The sequence below is a fragment of the Gallinula chloropus genome (genome assembly GCF_964237585.1).
Source record: "Gallinula chloropus genome assembly, chromosome: 1".
In the NCBI taxonomy this organism is placed as follows: Eukaryota; Metazoa; Chordata; class Aves; order Gruiformes; family Rallidae; genus Gallinula; species Gallinula chloropus.
In genome coordinates, this window is record NC_140085.1 from 59822865 (window position 1) to 59846374 (window position 23510).

The following is a 23510-nucleotide window of genomic DNA, read 5'->3' on the forward strand; positions in this document are numbered from 1 at the left end:
CCAGCATTACTATGAACACTAGCAAGAGTACAAGAAAGCAGCCCTTTTAGCAGAGCAGTGCCTTAGATCAGTTCAAAACTCTTGGGAAACCGTACCATACAGCAACATTTTACATTTTTTCCCATGACTAAGGTAGTTAAAAATAATGTGATTTAATGTAATGTAACATAATGTAAAATAATGTAAAACAGATAATGAAATTACTTGGAAACTCAAGTTTATTTAGAACTTTGTTTAAAATGTGTTTCAATTGAATTAAATATATGTTAGTTAGAACTAGTTGAAATAAAAGTCACATCTCTCTAAGATTCCTTGTGAGACTAAAGTGTTATGCCACCATAACTGGGATGGTATTTTGTCTGTTTGAAAAAAACAATTATACTTAAAACCAGCCTTATGCACATATACATTATGGGCTGTAATACAAGTGTTACCTTAGCCTTCCTTCACCATTTCCCTAAGCAACAAATGAACCAGGAAATATGTGAGCTGAAATTCCTTCTGTCCCACAAAACAATTGAGAAAGTCAACCCTTCCACAATTGTAAAACAAATGTGTAAATTCATTTAGTGCCATCATGTTTTGACTGTTCTGAGTCTTGGAATTCATGGGAAAGTGGAGAGCATTGTTTTGACGTTGGTTCCACGGCCGCCCAATGGCTCGTTAGAAATCTCAGCAAAGACGAATCAGTTTGTGGTATTCAGTCATTTAAAAATATCAACACTGAATTTGGTGCAGAGTAGACATTAACATGATAAACAACCTCAGGCTAAAAGTTCCTTTTTCCCAATTTCTGCCAAATTTCTCCTTTTTAGTTCCCAGTATAGTTGTACATATTTAGGTTAGTTTGTGTCTTAATGTATTACACAATTCCACTACTGAAAGTTCCCCAGTCTTAAGCATGTGGGCATTCAACATTTTTTAATACAGCAGCAAAATTAACTCACACACTAAAAGTCTTCCTCTTCTCTCCATTTGTAAAATGCATTTTAAGATATTCCACTAGTCATTGCCAAGGAGATATTACAAGTCCAGGGATGCTTTATGGCAAGCTAAGAGAAGCACCTCTCCATTTACCCAATGGCCTCTTCTCTGTCTTACTGAAATAAGTTGTAAAGAATTGTCCTGTATGAAACACTGACCAAAGTGATGGCACTACCTTATTGCATCACCAGTGACAAGATGAATCTTTTTCTCTTCCACTATCACCCCGGGAAGACTTCCTATAAGCACTGCAGTTTGGGAGGATTAAAGTGGTGAGGGTTGTACCGTTTTAAGTCAAAGTGGGCATTTTATCAACTTCATAACAGAATACAGTGCAATGATGGTTTTAAAAGACACTGACAAATGCCAAAGCAGGGGGGAAAAGGTGCTCTTAAATGTTTTGTGCTAACAAAAGAACCAGTCATATACTTTTCACAGCAGCAACAGGGTTGTCTATGTTAATAGTATTTCACTTCCAAGAAAATCGCTCCTTTTGATGCAATTTAGCTGACAGACAAAAAATAAAATAAATAACCACAGACTGCCAGAAAACCTGCCAAGTGCTCAGAAAACATTCTGGTGGCACTTAGCATTCTTCCAAGAAGTTGATCTGAAAACAAAATTTGTTTAGCCCACTGGTATCTCAAATAGCTCTCCACACCAAAATTAGGAACATGACAGTAGTAATTCTCTAGTTAAGACTAAATTTTCAGAAAGTGAGAAACACTACAGATGAGAAATGAGTAACATATCAAGCAATGTGAATTTACAAAGTAAAAGAAATCCATTTGGTTAAAAAGTTCATATTGGTGCTGAATGTAAGCTTAGAAGTTTTTCACTCAACTAATCCTTTGGGATCTGTTTAGAGAATGTCACGTTTCTCTGGTCAAAATCTGGTAAGGTCAGTAAATGAGAACTTCATATGAAAAACTAGTTTTGACTGCAAAAATTTAAGCATTTCATCTGAGTTAAAGGTGGAAGAAGTAAAGATTAGTCTATTACTTTAAAATGTTCTCACATGGCTATGGAAAACTTATTAAGCATTTTCTAGGAAGGATGGAACTGCCCAAACACCTCATTTTGAAAAGGTGCAGCTCTCTAAATAGTGTAACGCAACTTATCCTGACAAGCTCTGTAAGCACAGAGGCTTTTTATCTTGTCTCAGGCTCACCTGCTCATTTAATTTCAGCAATGCTGTTTACAGAGAACAGTGTCTCTTAACTATATGGCTTAAAATTACAAAAAAAACCCCCACCCCATGCACAATATTATGTTCAACATATTTTCATATAGTTGTGTTCAATGAATCAGAAGAACATTAGAACATCTGACGCACAGCTGGTGCAGGACTAAACTAGGGAGATATATGTGATATATATGTACAACACCATGCAAATGGTATTGTATGAGAAGCACAGCTGTGGAAATGGGAAGGACTATCCTCAAAGCCTACTCACCATTGCAATGAGTAGAAGAACATCATTAGGGATTAAAAACAGGACTGCTTATGACACAGGTTGGATTGAGAGCCAGCATGGGGGGACAGGGCTTCCACTTGCATGTTCCTCAGAGGGACTACAAAGTTTGAAAGGCTTGTCAGGTGGCTCCTGATTTGGTCTGGAAAAGGGGAAAATATGATCTTATGGATGGATCCCAGAAAACTCAAGAGGCGTTTCCCAGCTTTTTTCCCAGCCACTGACTGAGAAGTCATCTTCCACTGCATTTTTAACAAATCATTTATGGCATCAGGACACCTATGTCTCTTAACATGAGTCTTTGAAAGTCCAATTTTTAAGTCCTTGCTTTTGCAGTGCATTAAACTTAAGTGTTTCCATCTAATACTACATCAGGAATCTGAACAAAGGAAATTGCAACTATTTTTGTATTAATTTTTTAAAAAGAGCACTCATAAATAAATGCGTGCAAGCACAGCGTAATTTATGCCTGCTGAAAATTTATTCAGGACTGAGCCCAATATATTAAATATAGATTTAGCTAACATGAATAACTGCCTCATCTTAAAATAAGAGAAGACAGCTCTTTAATCCATGTTCACTCTGCCATCTGAGCAATTATAAAAAGGAAACGTATATTAAAACTGCAGTTCTAAACCAGCGATAAATCACTGAAATCTGTAATACAACCATATTTACGCTCCAACTGCAAAACCAGTTGTTTGAAACATTAACACATCCCTACTTTATTTTTCTAAAATAATAATAATCAAAAGTAGCAGTTTGTTTATTATTGTCTTAAAAAGCTCAGGCTTTTGACTTTACTTTCACATGATAGGTATAGCACTGAGAGATTTACACGCACACTAACACTAGGTGAACCTAAGGCGGCTGCATCAAGAAATTGAAAGCCAGGACACACAGATGCCTGCTCTCGTGTTTTCTTTAAAAGAATCACAGTTTTAAAAAAATCACTACTGCCATGTGAAATGGGTATCTATGATTTACAGTAACTACACAAAGTGTCCAAAGACATGAAGAGAAAATCATTGTCCAACAAAAAAATAACCAAATAGTGAAAATAAATATCGTATTTTCACATAAATTCAGTTTTCAAACTAATCTACCAGTCTTACCAATCAAAATTAAATAGCCTGGAGCTTGTAAAAACAACAAGTCAATGTAGCAAAGGGAGGTAATTTAGGAATTTCAGTACAACTGAACTAGTGAGCCCAATATATATCATGTTATCTTCAGATTTGTTTAATTATATTAAAAATGCAAGCATAAATAAGATAGGAAAATTATTACTTTATAAATGAGTATGTAATATTTTCAGAGATTCTTATAAAGCTAAGAAAAAATATAGAAATTTAATTATTAATTATAAATAAACCTAAAGTTCATAGTTATCGTAGAGAAAGAAAGCACTAACAGGCTTATTTAATCAAATATACTTCCAAATACATAACATTTGCAAAATATACAGGATGATATGACTTGTATCTAAAATTAGCTACATAGCTACATCAAGGCTTTGAAATACTTTGAGTCTAACATTGATAGACATAATATATCAAATATCAAAGTAATTTAAATTACTTAAGATGATAAATGAGGTTTTTACTGGACATGATTTTCTCTTACTGTGTTATTAATGTAAATGCTACTGTAATGGGTACAGCACCTCACTGAAGGGTCTGGTGCCCTTTACTGACCCACTGGTTGAGGCTTGACAGCTGTAAATCTTTTTGGGATGCTCTACCTGAAGCACAAGACCAGAAAAAGACAAATGGGCAGCAGCTGTTTTTAAGAAGTCTGGTCAGGGTTAAAACAGACGGGGATGGTGGAAACCAAGCATTAACCATCTGTTTATTGTTGCAGAACTCAGGTTGTTAGATGGAGCACTTGCCAAATAAATGACTTTTTCCAGGGGAACAGCCCCAGCCGCTTCAGGTTCTATGCAGACATGAGACTGTTCGGAACTGAGAAACACCAGTCACGGGAGACTTGGAAGCTCAGTTAAACAAAAGCCAAGTAAATCTACAATGAAGCACTCCCCAACAGGCACATAAGCTTCCCTTTACATGGGAAAACTTAAGGTGGCCCTACCTCTGAAGCTGCCATTGTACCTGCCCAGCACACGCCTGACACATCCGAAAGAGTTAAGGATTTTGGGAAGCATTTTGACTAAGACAAAGTAACTACCTTATATGCTATTAGCCTATAGCAGTAACTATAGTGTGAATATAGCAGGGGATTAAATCAAAGTGACTAATAGCTTTTCTTTGCGGATGTCAGGAGTGTTTCCAGCTCTGTATATCTTCCTGCAATCGGACATGGCATTAAACAGCGTTCTCTTCTTATTCCCAGGCTGTGCTTTACATGGACCCTGGCCAGCTTCTGTTTGTTAAACAGCTCCACCCACGGAAGCTCTCTCTCTGGAGCAGAAACGGGTCCTGGCTGGGTCACAGGTCCCTGAGCAAGCCAGACACACATCCAGGCCTCAGCCCTGTAAGATCTTTCTCCCTTTAATCACCTTAAAGCCAGGCCCCGTGAAAGACTTTTTGCTAGTCTAGCCTAATAACTACAGGACACCCAGCAATTTAAGAGAGTTTGGGTGGGTTTTTTTTTCTTCAAAGCCTAGAAATACACGAGTAGTTTTACGAGGAGTTTGTGCTGGTGCGATGCCATTTGTAGCACTTGTCGTTCTTAAGCGGCAACCAAATGTATTAACAAAGAGGCTTCGTTTTAAATCCATCTGCAAGGCATCTACAAACAGAGCACAAACATGTTCTGGTGAAGGGGAAGGAGTGATTGCTCTCGCTGTTCGAAAGAAAACAAAACAGTGCACAAAAGGGAAAAGAAAACTTGTGATAGAGAGAATTTCTCCGTGAATATCTACGTGACACTGAACACTCTGCCCATTCACCACGGAAGGAATAGCAGCAGGGTGAGCCATGACAAAGAAAATAACCTGGAATAAAGTACTGCCTCACTGTGTATCCAGACACATTACTGAAGCCCCGTGCAGGAATCCATGGCCCACAGAGCAATTCCATTAGTTCTGAAGCTAGAAGCACTATAACCATACCTGCAAAGCATCAAGCTCACTCTAAGGGACCTGTCTCTGCCCTCAGAAAATGAGAATATTTTGTCAGACATTCAGTAGTCATGGTGCATGTCTGTTTTACCGCTGTGGTGGAGAGATGTATGAAAGAAATGGTCCTGTACCAAAAGGCACTGAAAAATAGTTCATTTGCATCTCAGTGTTTAATCTGGATTTGACAGGCTCTTCCACATTGAAAAGACACACAGGAGAGGAAATTATTTTGGCTTAGGTAGTAGGAAACTGTACAGTAACTTGTAGATGATTGATAAATTACAGTTTTTTTCTGTAGAAAAACTGTTTTAATGTTTTGTCTCATGCTAACTCACTTCTGATTGACAATCTTTCCTGGTTTCTTTTTTCAAATAAGCCAAGGTCTTCACATCTATTTCACAAATGGAAGAGGCAGAAGGGCTTGTTCACATGAAGAACTAGCAAGATTAAAGAACTTATCTTTCCTGGAAAACAGTACCAAAAAATTAACTTACTGTTTGGATGTTTACAGCTGGTAAGACTTATCATCAGTTCTATACTTAGCAAACGGCACAGACACATGAAAGTGTATCAAGGCAGGTTAGCTGTCCTATGCACTTGCTTTCTTCATCCTGCCTCTACATTTGACCAGACTGGAATATGACTATACTGCACCAGGGCCACCCTTAGATCAGGAACGGGGACTTTGGTGCTTCGTAGAAAGGAAGCAGCTGTGATGCTCATCATGAACCACAGGGTTGGACTGACATTTATGTCTCACAGTCCAGATTCATTCATGGGGATAAAAAACATCCATGACATTATCATACATGCCAAGCTGCCAAACCCCTGGCAGTGACTCCTAAAAACTCTTCTACGCCCCCAATTCTCAGCACACTTATTATCATACAGAGATTCAGCTCGTTTTCTCATAAGCATATTAAAAGAGCAAATGTAAAAGGCTCATGTGCAAACACTTTTTTTTCCTCTTAGTTTTCTGCTTGTATTGCACAATGTTACTAAGTTTTAGCTGTTTTTCTAATATCACCAAAATAAATTTATGCATGAAGACAGAGATTGCCTCCTTTCCTTTTGTGAATGGCAGGCACATTTTTAATCCTTCTGGAAGCATCCTTCGTATGTTCTTACTCTTGCCTTTTATTTTTCTCAAGGCATCAGTTTTTGGCCGCTGCCGGAGACTGAGTAGACATTTGGTCTATGCAGTACAGCTGCTCTTTTGTTCATTTTTAAAAAAACAGAGCTAGAAAACAAATTATGCATAAATTTCCTTTTGATTTTTGTTGTCTTTGAGAGCAAATGTTTAGGCTTCGTCACATTTTTAGCTATGTTAGTATTTCTTTTCTGAAGAGAGAAATTTAACACATTCTCCAATATTGTGTAGATATACTGCTGACTCCACCATGAAAACTGCAGTGTCAGAACCACTGTTGAGGGAGCAGTAACAACTTTCCTCTCAGTAGTATCAAAATAGCACTGTTTTTCTGCTGCTGCAGATTTCAAATGTGGTCAGGAAATAAAAAATAATATTGTTTAGATCAGCATAAAATTCAATCTCCAGTATGCAGCCAGCTGTACATAGAAATGAGGAGAAATATAAGCAAAAATATGAGCATTTACTCGAATCGGGCCTCTAGCAACCACACAAGCCCATGCAGCCAGAAGTAGTGTTAACAGACATCTTTCTGTCAGGGCAACCCGCGTTTGTCCTGACCCTTCCCAGCATTTTAGACCATGTCTAAAATCATGACACGGTGACACAAAGTTTTTATGCCTACTGGTTTTAAAGGAAAGAATGTGCAACTCTCTAACAGCAGAGTTTAATCAGCGATTTAGTAAACTGATTACAGCATAAAGAATTTGCTATTGCTTTTGGGTGATTGTCCCTACAGTGAGGAAGACACCCTTTGACGTTCAGCTGGGTAAATGCACGTTGCTAGTGCCTGTTTTTGCAGAAAAGCAAAGAGGTAACTCCATTTGCCAACAGAATTAACTATAAACTTTTTAAAACACAATTAACTTCAGACATAAATCTTCTTCTTAATGCTGCAAGCATGATCCCAAAGTCATTTGCATTTACTTGTTTATTTGGTTTTGCATTTTCCTCCTGGTTTATGGTTTGATGTGCCTGGCAAATTTTGGAGCGATTTGGCATTTTAACTCCAGACTTTACCAAAGACTACCAAAACATTTAGCTTAAATATTTTATATACTTGCCACTCCTACTTTTTTTTTTGATTTGTACTAAATTTTTCAATAATCTCTCATACTCTCTAGTGTCTCCATTGCACAAATTGTTCTCACGGTGCGGTTGTGATCTTCACAGCATTGTATCCCATGTCTGATGCTATGTTGCCATCTGTTGACCGATTTAGCAGCTGTAGTACTAAGACAAGATAGGCGAACATAAAAAAATACATCTTTGTAAAGTTTTAGAAGCCCAAATCTCAATTTGGCATGTACTTATTTTTTCTCTATTTCGGGAAGTTATTTTAAAATCTTAATATTAATCCTTAACATTTATTAATTTAAAGAAACAAAAAGAGGTATTAGGCCTTTCAAAGGCTAAGGTGACTGTCTAAAGGCTAATGTAACTTGGAAATACTTTGGGAACTAAATTGTAAGAGAAACACACTGCCTGGACAGAATTGACTGTCTTGCTATAATGTTACATTTTTCAGCTTCAAAAGGTGTCCAAAGGGATCAAGATAATATTGCTGTAGAAAAAAATGAAAATATAAAGGGGTCAAAGTGTTTACTATGCGATTCATTATTCATGGATTTTTGGATGACTTTCAGTTTAAACTTACGTGCAGATGGAAATGTAACATGTTTGTATAGGATAGTATTTCAGCTGGATTTAAAAGGGAGCAAGAGTTAACTTTTATCAGGATGTATAGTATCAGGCCAGACGTTCTTCATGCCTACTTCACACAGCATCTGAAAAAGTATATTTACCTCTACATGACAGGATGTATAAAATAGGTGATGTATTACAATTTTTTGCCTCAAAGGAGGTTTGTAGGATTAACTTCAGAAATACCAGAAAGGCTTAAAAAAATTCAGATCATGAGCACTATGTAAAAAAAAGGATTGCTTTTATATAAAGTGATTAAAGTAATTTAAAACCAAAACTAAGTATGGATTTGCTTTATTAATATTAATAAAAAAGAGAATGTTTTACATTTATACAGCAATATGCAAACTAAATCAACTCAGGTGCTTAACCATTGTGTTGTGGTGCTGACTTCAAGAACTTAGATGGATACAAGAATTTCATGCAGTCTCCCTTTAGTAACTCACCATCGAATCATCCAGTTCCAGCTTTTTCAGAGACTTTCTGACATAATCTATGAAGGAGGATGATTTGGAGAAAGTTTTTCCAACATGACGATCACTGAAAATACAGCATTGAGATGCTGGCTTTTATACATCCAACAACAGAAACTTATACAATTTTAATTAATTTTAACAAAGTTTTTAATTCCAGAGAAATAAATCAGCAACTAGTGCCAACTTAGTAAAAATTTTCCTTCCTCCTACTTTACTTTTAATAAAGCAAGTTAATGAATACCTGAAGAAATTTCTAGATACAGCAACTGTACAATTGTACTATGGCTATAGTACAGTTATTATGTTATCTGAAAATTGGACACTTAAAGGTTTCTTTTTAAATTCTCCCTAATACTTTTATTTTACTAGATGAATAACAAAATTCCTTTTTCCACTGACAGAAATGTCCTTCTATACTTCTGTAATACTTCTACGATTTACTACAATGCTGCTGCAATTTATTTACCATCAGCCACTGGACTGAGCAAATGCCAAGTTGGAGTAAAATTTCACTTTTGCTTGTTACCTTGTGTTCTTATCCTCGCAAGTTTTATTTTACTAAGTGATGCCAGAGTTTTCTCCTGTTTACAACTCAATGGGCTACTTTTGAAGCCAGCCAAAAATGTGGGTTGTTTCAGAAAACATGTTAAAATAATACATGAAAACTTAGTATATTTAGTGTAAAGGAAGACTGAATCCTAACAGGCCACTTATATTTGTTCTCTGTGTTTAAAATATATTGAAGAAACAACATGTAAAGTTTTTTGTTAGGCTGAATTCGCTTTTTTGACTGTGTCTTAACATAATTCTTCTTCCAACTGTGCAGTGTAGGGGTTACATTTTCAGCTACAGTTTGTGAATATTCAGTTACTTAAGGGGAAACACACTTTCCCCCTTTTGAAATGCTACATAGAAATACCTTCGGTAAAAATCTCCCCCCTTTTTATTCTTAGTAAAATCCCTTTCTCCTTATTTAAGGATAAGGATCAACATAGAATCACAGACTGGTTTGGGTTGGAAGGGACCTCAAAGACCATCTAGTTCCAATCCCCCTGCCATGGGCAGGGATACCCTCCACTAGACCAGGTTGCTCAAAGCCCCATCCAGCCTGGCCTTGAACACTGCCAGGGAGGGGCAGCCACAGCTTCTTGGGGCAGCCTGTGCCAGTGCCTCACTACTACTGAGGTCAACAGAAAGACTTTACTCAGTGACAGTTCTAATGGTTTTTAGCTGGAAGGGATCCCCACTCACTGAGAATCAGTAGTTAGAATTATTTTTAAAGGCAGATTGAATTTCTGAAGTCATATTTGATACTCAGATGCACCTAAATATTTGGGATGGTGTAGTCTGAAATCACTTAATGATTATGTTGTTACATCATTCTTTGGAAGATGGGCATCTGTCTCCAAATCACAAGCTACCAGGGGATAGAGATTGGGACTGCCTGGGATGGAGCCCAAAGAGTGCTGTGCTCTGGATTTGTGACTAAAACACTGCTGGTAATGTACCAATGCTTCATCTTTTGTCAAACAGGGACTGCGCATCACGAAGGCCACTGCTGTTTCTCCCTCTGCCCTGTGGGAGAAGGCTGGGGGGGTGCACAAGTAGTGTGGAGGATAGGGTCAGGACAGCTGACTTGAATGGATCATAGGGATATTCCATGCCATATAACATCATACTCGGCAATAAAACTCATGTGTGGGTGGAGATGCTTTCCAAGGTAGCCACTGGCTTTACTTCAAAAGTATAATCTTAATTACTTCCTCCAAATTCTACTTCCTTTAACAGATGAATCATATTACCATCATTATCATACTTTTCTTTACAGTGTAGTAAAGATTTTATGTATGGTATTTTATGTAATTTGAAAATAAACAAACATTTCTTTCAGGAGTTTAACCTTCTGAAGGGTAAGCTCTCTGGCTCTACATTCAGCAAAAGATTTGACGGTGTTTGCATTAGCACTTCTCAGGAGTACACTATCAGGAGTACACTTCTAAAGTGACTTTTTCTGGTTTTCCCCACCTTTTCTGCCTTGGTTTACACTGTGGATTAGGATCAGAGCTTAAAAATTGTGTTAAATTTAAGTTAAACTGGAAGGTCTGCTGCTGGACGTGCTCCACATGTTAAGAGGCAACACCTTCTGCAGAATTAGATAAAATTGAATCCAACTACAACTCCATAATGCAGATGTCAGCTCCTCAGGACCAGCTCTCCCAGTCCCATCCTATAAGGGTGCAGTACCTGCCAAGGTAGACATACACAGTAAGCAGCATTTCACAGCCACGCTGGCCATTGGGCTTTTAGCAGATTTTCTCAGAACAAATGTAAATGTGTCTCTCTTTTCTGCAGTGTTAAAGCTGCCAGGATCTCTGCATAATGGGGTAGCCCAGGACTTTTTAAGTGGATTTGGTTCTCGGGTGAAGATATGTTTTATCCACATATCCACCATCAAGAGAACCTGTGTCAGCTATGGGTAAAGGAAGTGATGTGACGTGGACTTAGGATGAACAAATACACCTTACAGTTTAAAACCACTATGTATATATAAGCTGGTGAGATTTATTCTTAAATCCTTCTGCTTTCTAAGAAAGGCTTTCTGCACAGAACAGAGGTACCTGGCAGAGAATCGGAGCTTTGGTTTGAATGCTCTGAATTCAGAGCTTCTTACCTTTTGGTGACACCATAAATTTCTTCTATAATAACCTGAAGAACAGCTCGGTAAAACAATGATTCTGTAGGCAGCTGCAAAAAGTTTTACAACAGCAGGGATTTAAAATTGGCATTGAAATTAAGATCAGAGGTAAAAAAAAAAACCAGTGTTGGCTTCCTTAACTACTTACTGGGTTATATTCTTTCAGTCAGTCATGACAGGTTTAAGATGACAATTTACTAATGTTCTTGCATCCAGTTAAAATTACGGTTTTGGGTCACGTTCTAACATCACTGTGAATGCAAGAAGGAAAAAACCCAACCCAAACTCTGAAGTAAAAGTTCAAAGGTTGGCAGAGGGAAAAAGAACAGAGGAAAAACGTGCTGATGATTTCCAAATTCTACAGTGCAAAATAAATGCAACAATTTACCTATATTGTTTTAAAGACAAAAGGAGTAATTCCGTAGCTGAATCATCATACACTGTAGTCTGAACCAGAACACACTGAAAACTTTGTATCTTTGTGCATGAAAGATGTTTGCATAAAAAAACAGTTAATGCTTGCCAATTAAAATTTTACAGCAAAAAGGCTTTACAGTAAAAGTCTACTGGGGTCAGTGAGCTTACAAATGGAAAGAAGAGGTCTCTCAGCCTTGCCTTTTAAATACCTGCACAGTTGGTGTCCACCCAAAAGGATAAGTTGCACAACAATTATTCAAAGTATTCACAGGGAAAAAAACATGCAGGGATTAAAAATGAGAATGATGATGTTTCTAACAGGTTCAAGCTTTTGTCATAACAGTATCTATTTTTACAAACACTGGGACAGAGTGATCCAAACCAGGGATATCAGAAGGACGTTCGCATTGAATTTATGTATTAGCTGAAAGATAGTGAAAGAAGTTAGGAGGGGACGTTTAACATCTTAAATTCTAAGCTATGCTTTTTTTTCCAGACTCTTAATTGCCAAAAGAAAACAGATTCACTAAGTACAATCACAGCAATAAAAATGTGTTTTCATGATGACACATGCTATCTATCAGTATTTGATATAGTGTATGCTAGTATTTTAGATTCCAGAAATGCAGAAGTTCAATAAAAGGTCATGGATTAAGAGCATTCAAGGGGGAAAAAACACATTTTATCTTAGAATGGCTAAAATAAACAGTATTACTTACCATTTGGCCAACTGCAACTCGCTCCAAAGCCTTTAAGAGTGAAGGAATTAAATTGCTGATATGTTTATTCTTTATCGTAACATTTTATAAACACATTGTATAAAAGTCAGGGGAGATGACATTTTAAAAGATTAGTGGTGTGACTTAACATGAGCTTGCATCCTTTAAAGTGTTAATACCTTTAGGGACTCATAATCAGCTCACTCCTGTTATTTTGGTTTATTTATAGAGACGCAACGACAACTGACTGTATGGAAATAGATGCATGCAAAATTTGTTTGGTTTTAATAGTATTGTAAAAGAATTTCATGGGATTACTTTCTGTGAAAGTGCTAAAAAGAAATCAGTGTTTCTTGAGTCTGTACTGAAATACAAATAATTCACTTTGCATGTTCAACTATTTTAAAATAAATATTATATCAATCTACAGTGTTATTAAATACTTTTATTCCCTAGTATTCAGATAAATTGAACTTCTGTATGTAAAGTTAAATAAAATAAAAGCCTCAGAGGGACTGCAGTTTAAAGTACAGTGGTTATCTTTCTCTAGCTTCTTCATGCCATAAATCTTGATGTAGGTGTGAGAGTACTTGGTGATTCTGATCCACAGTGACAAAGAATGACAAATAATTAGAAGCGTGGAATATTTTTCCACAGTTGAAAAGATACTGTGCCTATAAATATTTCAACCAACTATTAAAGATAGCAATAGAAATGAAGGTAAAAACTCAATAAATTATCTGACGCTACACCAAATTAAATCACAAGCCAAAACTGCCAACACTGATGGCTCATTGTCACCTTTAGTCCCCAGACACCACTACAGTATATAGAACTGCTTGTCTCTAAGTGACTCACTTCTAGTTTTAGAATTGATCTTGTATTTCAGAACGTTCTTCAAGCATGGTCTAAGTAGTTGCAGTTCCTCTGTTCATGGCATTGGCCATCTATGAGGTTTGACTTCCTGCATAAGCTATGGCTCCATACCAGTATACATCTGTTGCTGCTTAGAAGATGTATGTGGGTTCTAACACGTACTATAAGGGTCTGAAACTGAAACCCTTGTCCAGAACCTTTAGCCCTTGTCACTTTAATCAGTTCGAGTTACATGTACTAATGAGCATCACCAATAATGCTCAGAGCCATCGCTCAGTAGATTGTTTCCCCTCGCCAGTCATTCTCCCTAGGACAATGGGTGCCTAGCTGCACTGCACTGTCTCCCTTGAACCTCCAAGAAGGCAAGGAAAATCCTAGTCATGAAAAATGCATAGAGAGAATTACAAACATAATAGCAGTAGAAGTATCTACTGACACGGGAGAACTCCTTGTCTTTCATGACTGTTTAAACAAAGATATTTTTAACTGCCAAATTTCTGTGATTTCTGTAAAATCTAAAACAGATATATATGGCATGATCAGTGCTGTCTCTTGGGGACCATTTGCTTACAAGATTTATCTTCCTACTATTGTTGAAAAACAGCCCAAACTTTTCCTTTCCAAAAGAAACTGAATGGGAAAGGAAATAGCTGAAGTGTCAGCTGACGAAGAATCGGTATTGTATGACACTGACAAGAAAAAGAGAAAAGGCAAATCCCTTGTAGAAAGCACTTTTTGTGATAAGTTTTACAGCAACATCTCTAAGAGGCACAGTATTTTTTCTTTAACCTTGCCAAGCATAACACATTCAAGCCTTACAAGTACTACACAACTGATCTCCTATACCTTCTCCCAAAAGCATTTATTTACCATGGTAGTTGAAGTTTACACAACCTTGGTATGTTATCTGATACTGTGTCCTTGGTCTATGCTGTTCTCTGTAGTGGAGGTACAGAGCTAGCAGCAGAGGCTAGCCAGAACCTGATGTGATTCATCTTGATACCAGAAATTAAAAATTAATAGAGGAAAGGAATAGTGGTCTTCTAACTGAAACAGTGGTTAAAATTTTTAGTACATATCTGTTTTTTCAGATTAGACAAGTTCATCATCTTGTCTTGATGAGGTCAGGGTTTTAAAAGCACTTAATCTTTTGGTGCAACATTTAAAAGATGTTTCCATTCTCTTAAGCCACATGGATTTTAGAGCTCTTCTAGTTTTTGGACTAGGCAGGTTTGTTTAGGTTTTAAACAGTCAGAACACTCAATATTATGAATCATGAAGTCGTTGGGGGAGTTACTGATTGCAATCCTTCTACAATTACCTTGTTCCCCCCTAAATCCTTGGCCGGGAACTATTACCCTGAGGGGTTACCTTGTTTAGGTTTCAACAAAGGTTTGGCCTTTCTGTCCACTTTTAAAATACATTTCTGTCAATACTTATTTTTTCATGCCTTCAGCAAGTATAAAATATATAAAGCTGAAAGGTCAATACTATTTTTTTAGATATAATTCATCATGCTTACAACATTAATGATGTTATTCTGTAGAGTCTTGGATTAAAGTCATGGCTCTAGGATTAGAAGCCAAAAACAATGAATCCTGCAACATCTGGATAAAGCTCTCAGTAGGAAGAAGAAAAGGAGAATCATACCAAACACGCTGACATTCTAGCATTGCGACCACAGCACCAGCCCTTGCTCTTCAAGTACTGACACATGGGAAATCCCCACACTTCCTCTGGGCAAACTAGAAAAAAAACCCAGAAAACAAACAGGCACAGCTATTATTCTCTAACATAAGGACTACACAACATATTGAGCAAGATGAACAGTAGTTAATAGTAGCAGAAATGGTTAGCTCTTCTGGTCCAGTACCCATGGTAGCATTATAAAAATGTATTTTCCCTGTAACAGATGTTTTTTGTTTATGCTGAATTTCTGATAATTTCACATTTTCCAAAACAATTTTAAGTGAGTCTTTTTTTAATGAAAATCCACTGAAAAATAACAAACGTTCCAAGGGGCAAGAGTTTGTAAATGCTCATGGCACTCCATGCCATGCCATGAGTCACTAGATGTAAGCCGGGCAGTTGTTCAGTGTGTAGCAGGACTTCAGTATCGCTTCTCCCTGGGTTCTTCTTCTACCATAAACATCTTTTAAACGTCACACAGAACAATGTGTATTTGTTTATTTCAGTTCTGAAGGCCCCTGCTTTGCTGTGAGGCAGAATGTTTGTTTTCCAGAAAAGAGCAGCTGCAAAGGCTCTTGCTGTTTCTTCAATAACACCAAGAAGCATTTGCATCACAATCTGTGCTCAGTTTGTTTCAGTATCATTAATACTTTGAATAACGGCACAATTCTTCATGTTTAACACTCATGCAAATATAGGGAAACTAAAGCACAGGGATTGCTCTATAGATGTTCATAATACCCAGTTTTAAACGTAGATGAGCTCTGCAGCATTTTGAATTTTTATTAGTGCATTTGTCAGCTGATTTTTTAGAACAGTGAAAAAGAATTACTACTTTCTTTGGAAAAAAAAAAAAACCCAAACACAACACAAGTTGGCTACGACCCTGCCTTTTCAGCACAGAAAGATGACTTGGGCATACTTAAAGAGAAATCAGTGTAATGGGGTTAAAAAAAGGACAGCAGAAATACGACTCTTCAAATTTACTGAAAGTCTGAGATACATATATGGAAGTACCAGATGAGGAAAGAAAAAGGGAAATAAGAAACTATAAATGATATGACCTTCCTCCCCACAGTGAAAGCCCACAGTTTTCCAGCAGCAGTCCCCAGTCTTTGCTGATCTCTAGAGAGCAACAGCAAGCAGAATACTGGTTTGAGGACCATGATTTAAGAAAAGGAGGTTATTTGTGAACAATTAGCAGAAGGAGAAAGATAATTCCCTTAGATATAAAGATGAAATTTCACCAAACAGATTGTAACTGACTTCAGCACTAGGAATGTAATAAGAATTTGTAAGTGTCTCATGACAAGATATAAAACATTAATTAACTTCAAGTCTAATTATCAAGTACATGGAACAACACTTTCTACCACAGGGATCATAGGAAGAATTTACTGAATATATTTTTGCAAAGGAGAACATGAATGCCGTGGTTCGTATTGTATGATTCATACAAGTACAACTTTCTAATATATATGTTAAAACATTTCAAAATAAAAACCTGCAAAATGAGTCAGAAAGATTAAATCATTGATCTTTCTAAGTTATCCCTCCTAATTTAAACTCTGTCCTCTAGGCAGACTAATCATCCATGCAAGTTAAAGTTGCTAGCCACTGAGCTACAATCTTAATATTAGTGTACTATACTCATGCATAATTCTGAAGAATTTATGACACCTTTGAAAAAGATAATCAGGGAAAGCACCATCTTAATTTGAATTATTTAAACCATAAAGTAGGAGAAAAAGAGAGGGGAAATGAATGCTGTGAATTAGATTTTTTTGGTCTATATCCAAAGTTGAGCACATATCTACAATATTGCCTTGAGTTCTATTTATTTTTCCATATCCAGCCTACTCTCAAGCACACCGTTGATCACAAAAAAAACCCCAAACCAAACAGTGGGATGAATATATTGCTACAAGGTTGATGATCAGAGGGCTGAAGCACCTCCACTATGAAGACAGGCTGAGAGAGTTCAGCCTAGAGAAGAGAAGGCTTCAGGGAGATCTTATAGAGGCCTTCCAGAACCTAAAGGGGGCTACAGGAAAGCTGGGGAGTGGCTGTATATCAGGGAGTGCTATGATAGAGCAAGAATAATGGCTTTAAACTAAAATAGGGCAGATTTAGATTAGATATCAGAAAAAAATGTCTTTATTGTGAGGGTGGGGAGGCACTGGTACAGGTTGCCCAGAGAAGCTTTGGCTGCCCCCTCCCTAGCAGTGTTCAAAGACAGGTTGGATGGGGTTTTGGACAACTTGGTCTAGTGGAGGGTATCCCTGTCCATGGCAGGGGGGTTGGAACTAGATGATCTTTGAGGTCCCTTCCAACCCAAACCATTCTGTGAGTCTATGCTTCTATAATTCATATATTTAACAGCTACATTTTAAACTTTTGGAAAATCGGTTAATGCCTGCAAGTATTTTTAGATATACTTAATGTTATATAGCTCACTAATTACCATATTGCACTTTTATCTGACAACACATCAGCTGTCCTAAATGACATAAATCTCAAAAAATATTCAAGTAACATTCTAAGTATGAGTGTTCTACGGAAGATTTCAGAGGAAACAGCACAAGTGTTCAACAGCACATACATCAATCATGTTACAATTTAATAAAGAGGAGCCAATCAGACAAAATTCTCCTTCCCAGGAGATGCTAACAAAATGGGGGATTCTAGGTAATCATTTGATGACCTGAACTGAAGCTATGCTGGGGTATATTCCTAGAAGTTAAATAGCTATGACTCTGCATCTATGTTTACCGGTTAAGAAGATCAAATCACATATTTAAATAAAATCAATTAGTGCAAATACTGCACCAAAAGAAATAATTGCAAAAGAAATAGTGATTTTGCTATGTTGTAGAAAAAAATCTATAAACCATGATATAATTTTAATGTGGAGAAAGGTAACATAGGAAACATAATAGAGTTAAAGTAACATAAAGAATGACATGAGAAGTTGTATCCTACTTGGGCTTTGTGGAACGGTATGGTTCACCAGAAACCTCCACAGACAAAATACCCTCAAGAGACTTGCTAACTCTCCTTGTGACCACAGGCATGTCTCATGACTGACTGACTAACCAGCAGCTGATTTCTCACTCCTCTGAAAGGCAGAAATGTTATATGGAGAAGGTGTCTTGACTCCAGCTTGCTATATACTTGAAATCCTGTGGAGGAGATTAACACTTTGGGCAACAAGTGCGAATACATCCAGATACCAGCCACAGCTGAGAAATATTCATAAAATTTTTCACTACATGCCATCTAGCAAGGGAGAAAACAAAGCCCCAGTCTATGTTTGTAAAACATTTTAAGTGAAGTCTCATACTTTGTCATTAACATTCTAAATTTTCTATGAGGTATGTCAGATTAACTTTCCACTTCTTTTAGGAACTCAATACAACTAGAATTTTAAAATATTTTTGTCAGAATTAATTTCTTATTTCTTAACTTAGTCTTGGAAGTCATATGTTATCTCCTGTCCTTTAATTATTTAGAGCATTTTGTAAGACCTTCAGTACACTGCTGTTAAGTTTTGGTGAGGAATTGGAGTTCGTCACTCTCCCATTTTGTATACAGTTTATAATACTGCAATAGCACTGGCCTGTGGCATTTGGAGCACCAGTGCTATTTTGAACTCTGCTTAGAAAGGGTTTTCTCCCTTTCTATTCAACTTTCAAATGAAAAAAAATGGCAATACATATGAACATCTGTATACCGAAAATATTATATTCAGTAGTAAAAATGTACAAATCACAACCAATATATATTTATAATTAGATCAACTACAACTTCCCTCATCATGATATAATTCTCTCCAGATCAAAGAAAAGCTTCAGGCTAGCCTTACTGTTGTTACCATCCTATTCACAGATCCATTAAGACTCATACTGGCTCAACGGTGTTTCAAAGATATTTTTAAAGAGTTGTTTAACTTACAAAACAATTAAGTGTAGCTAGGAAACAGGATTTCCAAAATACAGAACACTGGATGTTTTCTATTTATGCTTCCTTTTTTGATAGTTATAGAAAAAAATATCTGGCAATGGAAGTAAGATGAAAGGATTTCACTGGCTAATGCTTTTGTGTGGGCGCAGAGGTTTCCAAGAAAGTTCAAGAAAATGGGAAAAGCTTCTCCACTATCTTTAATATTAGGTCTTACATAGTCCTTCAACTCCAAGACACTACAATTTCTAGTGTGCTAACATTTAAAATTTACTTTGTGCCCCTTTACAGCACTATATAGTTTCTATGAAACTCCAGGGCTGACATGTTTTACTGTTACCAGGCAAATAAATTTAGCTGGGGTTCTGTGTGGCCTTGCAGTTCCTTGTTTATCTCCTTTTGCTAGCATTTTGTGAAAATGCATTTGCATTTATGCTTCTCATCTTTTTAATTTCTTGCAGTTCCCAGCTGTTCCAAAGTACAGTTCCCAATATAATAACTAATTTGTTATGTTTTCTGCTTTACCTTCTGGAAGAGGGAGTTTTATTAAGGCAATGTACTATTTGTTAAACTCATCCTGGCAGACACAATCCGAATTTTGTCATGAAACAATGCCTAGCCCAATGGTTAATGGATAATTTATGAAAGAAAAAATAAAAATAATCAGGGTTTTGTTTCACTTTTGTGGTGGAATATAGAGGATTAGAAGGTCTGTTTTGAAATTCTTGACCTGCTATTTATAAACAAAGTAACACAAATAAGTTATGAAAAATGGCAAAGCATTAGAAAATAGACGATTCTGATTTTCTTGAAATGCACTTCATCTTTTTAGTCTATTGTTAAGATTTATACACATAATGACAACAGAAGAGATTTATTGTCTAGTAATGAAGTTCTTCAGATGATTGTAAATAGCATGTGGCAAAGGGAAGGAAGAAGAAAAATGCTTTTAGTGCACAGGCTGAAGTTCCTACTCTACTCATTGTATTTTGTTTAAGAAACCATTTTCTCCTTAGAAAAACAAGCATTGTTTATTTAATTCCTGAACTTTATCTTTACTTAGGTGATTTATTATTGAAATATTCTGAAACACCAGCCTCTTGAAGCATTTCTGCATGAGAACATAACTTCCAAGAGAGAGCTTATTCTAATTTAGTACAGTTGTGCTGATTGTACACCCACAGCTGGGGCTGCATGAAACCACTCACAGTTTTTACTGACAGAGATCTTTGGTTTCCTTTCAAAATTACCATTAAGGCTGAAATCAGTTTCTGTATTGAACTTCACCTATCAATTTTTGCCACTTATTTCAATACAGATCTGGATGAATGATTTGAAATTATAATAAGAATTTGAAATGTATTTCAAAATGGTGTAAGTAATATCAGTAGTTCCTAATAATGCCATTCAGTGAGTTATCACTGCAGTATGATCCTGTCAGTTCTAAAAGCTTAAATCCATCACTGTCTCTTACCACGTAAAAACTGACTTGGATAAAAACATCTGCATCTGTGGAGTTCCTCAAGGGTCTGTTCTGGGACCGGTGCTGTTTAATATCTTTATAAATGATATTGACAGTGGGATTGAGTGTAGCTTCAGCAAATTTGCAGATGACACCAAGCTGAGTGGTGAAGTTAATGTGCCAGAGGGACAGGATGCCATCCAGAGGGAACTGGACGGGCTGGAGAAGTGGGCCCAGGTGAACCTCATGAGGTTCAACAAAGCCAAGTGCAGGCTCCTGCACTTGGGTCGGGACAGCCCCATTATCCATACAGATTAGGAGATGATGTGCTTGAAAGCAGCCCTGAGGAAAAGGAATTGGGAGTACTCATGGATGATAAGCTGGACATGAGCCACCAGTGTGCATCTGCATCCCAGAAGGCCAACCACATCCTGGGCTGCATCAAAAGAAGTGTGGCCAGCAGATTGAGAGAGGTGATTCTGCCCCTCTACTCTGCTGTGGTGAGACCTCAGCTGGAGTACATTGTCCAGCTTTGGAGCCCTCAACACAAGAAGGACATGGACCTGTTGGAAGCATATCCAGAGGAAGGCCACAAAAATGATCAAAGTGCTGGAGCACCTCTCCTATGAAGACAGGCTGAGAGAGTTGGGCTTGTTCAGCCTGGAGAAGAGAAGGCTCCGGGGAGACCTTATAGTGGTCTTTCAATACCTGAAAGATGCCTATAAGAAAGCTGGGGAAGAACTGCTCACAAGAGTATGCAGCAACAGGACAAGGGGTTTAAAACTCGAAAGGGAAGATTTAGGTTGGATATTAGGAAAAAACCCTTCAGTATGAGGGTGGTGGATCACTGGAACAGGTTTCCCAGAGAGGTAGTGGAGGCCCCATCCCTGGAGATACTCAGGGTCAGGCTTGATGGGGCTCTGAGCAACCTGATCTAGTGAAGATGTCCCTTACTGAAGAGGGGTTGGACTAGATGACCTCTAAAGGTCCCTTCCAACCTTACACATTCTATGATTCTATGATTCTACATTTATTTATGCAGTGTGATCAATATCAGCCCATGTAAAATATTGCATATAGCAATATAATCAAACAATGTAGAAGTACCTCTGAAAGAACTTCAATTTCTTTTTAAATATTCCTATTTTTTATTAGAACAGTCACATATTGTACTCATTTTCTATTACTTTTATTTTAACATCTATTTCAGCTGATTTCTTCCTGATGTCTTAGCATCTCATTTTTGTCCATCCTCACAGTCTACATCCCTGATTTCCAAATTCCACTAAAGTTATGCAGTATAGTTCTCCAATTAGCCTCTCACTTCGGTGTATGGCTTAGGTTTTTAAGATGCATAATTCCTACTGATTCGTGGAGCTGCTTTTTAAAGATTTTATTGATTTTTTTTTGTCTATTTCAGAGCATGAGAAGCCTGGAGTTCAGATACTTATTAATTAACTTCAGTTGCATTTTTGTGCTTCACATCCAGTGCACTTTAATGCCTGTGATCTCTTCCTGTGATCATGAAAGAAAAAGAAAAACAAAGATGAAAATAAAAGAAATGCAAGACTACGTGAAGGCTCCATTTTGATCCACTCCTGAATACCAAAGGCAAAAATACAAGGAATAACAACTGTACAGAAAAAGCACAACTGACTGAAGATCAGTCACAGCTGTCAGTGTGAGGTAATTGTACAAGGACTGCCAAGCACATTGAAATAAAATCTCTGTATATAACATACACTTGTTGACCAACAATGCTTTGTGATTCTTGCCAAAGTGAGATGTAGATAAGGGTGACATTGGACCTAAAAATCTGTACATGACTGAATCTACATGGCTGGCACAGCTGGCACCACGATCTGGTCTTCACCTATTTAATTCAAAGAACAATATCTGAAAAGTAACAACCATAGGAGCTGTGCCCTTGCTTGGGTAGTTCCTGACACATTGATGGTCAAGTTTAAAAAAAAAGAAAAAAAAAGTACAATAAACAGGACTAAATTATTCTCTTTCCTCTTGTTCCTAATTATCTTCTGTCCCATCATTCCTATTTTAGTATTTTAAGTTGATAGAAAATCAATGCACCCTTAAGAGTCTACGATAAATGGTCTAATTGCATCTTTGCCCATATATTAGGCTGTGGTCTATAAAGCCAGGGAAGCTCTCCTGTCCAACTAGAGCCTTCATTCTTCCAAGGAATATAGACAACATTCCCAGAAGTGTAAAACTGAAAAAAAAAAAGGAAAAAAAAAAAACAAACCAGGGCACATCTGAGAACTGTAAATGACATTGTAAATGTAAATCCATTTCTCTTCCTTTGTTTTTAATTCTTTGTAGAGAAAGGGATTTTTGTAGCTATTACTCTGAACATAATAACACATGATTAATAATAGAAACTTATTACTGAAAACTAAAGGAAACCTTGAAGGGCAACACCGAGTGAAAGATGAATAAATGGTTACTGACAGTTTTATGTCAGTGCTGTCGTTCCAGCAAGCACCACAGTAAGGTAGGGGGTCCCCCCATTCTTTTAGACTACTACTTGGAAGGCCCTGAATGACTTGAAATACAGAGAAACAGAGTGAAGAGAAAAACAGAGAAGCAGAGTGAGGAGATGACAAAGCTCAGGCCCAGAAGTAGCTCAGTGAAGAAGAAACCCAGTGCCCCAGGAGAAAATGCAGTTCAGTCAGGTACTGCCAACAAAGCCAGGGATTGCCATAAAAGTTGAGGCTAGTAACTGTGGCAGGAAATTTAAATAGATTCTTCGCTGACACTGTATTCAAGTATTGCTTTTTAAGCCTGTTACCTAATTTTAGGA

General features: G+C 37.2%; 1 protein-coding gene across 1 annotated transcript in view; it reads right to left on the reverse strand.

The window, feature by feature from the left end:
• The window catches only part of METTL25 (methyltransferase like 25), a gene marked incomplete at its 5' end in the record, with an annotated part of 64299 nt that overhangs the window by 6954 nt on the left and 33835 nt on the right, over nucleotides 1-23510 (reverse strand). The window contains 4 exons of the mRNA XM_084268661.1: nucleotides 8842-8935; nucleotides 11543-11616; nucleotides 12703-12732; nucleotides 15229-15323. Coding sequence (XP_084124787.1) covers nucleotides 8842-8935; nucleotides 11543-11616; nucleotides 12703-12732; nucleotides 15229-15323 — 293 coding nt within the window. The remainder of the gene's footprint in view (nucleotides 1-8841; nucleotides 8936-11542; nucleotides 11617-12702; nucleotides 12733-15228; nucleotides 15324-23510) is intronic.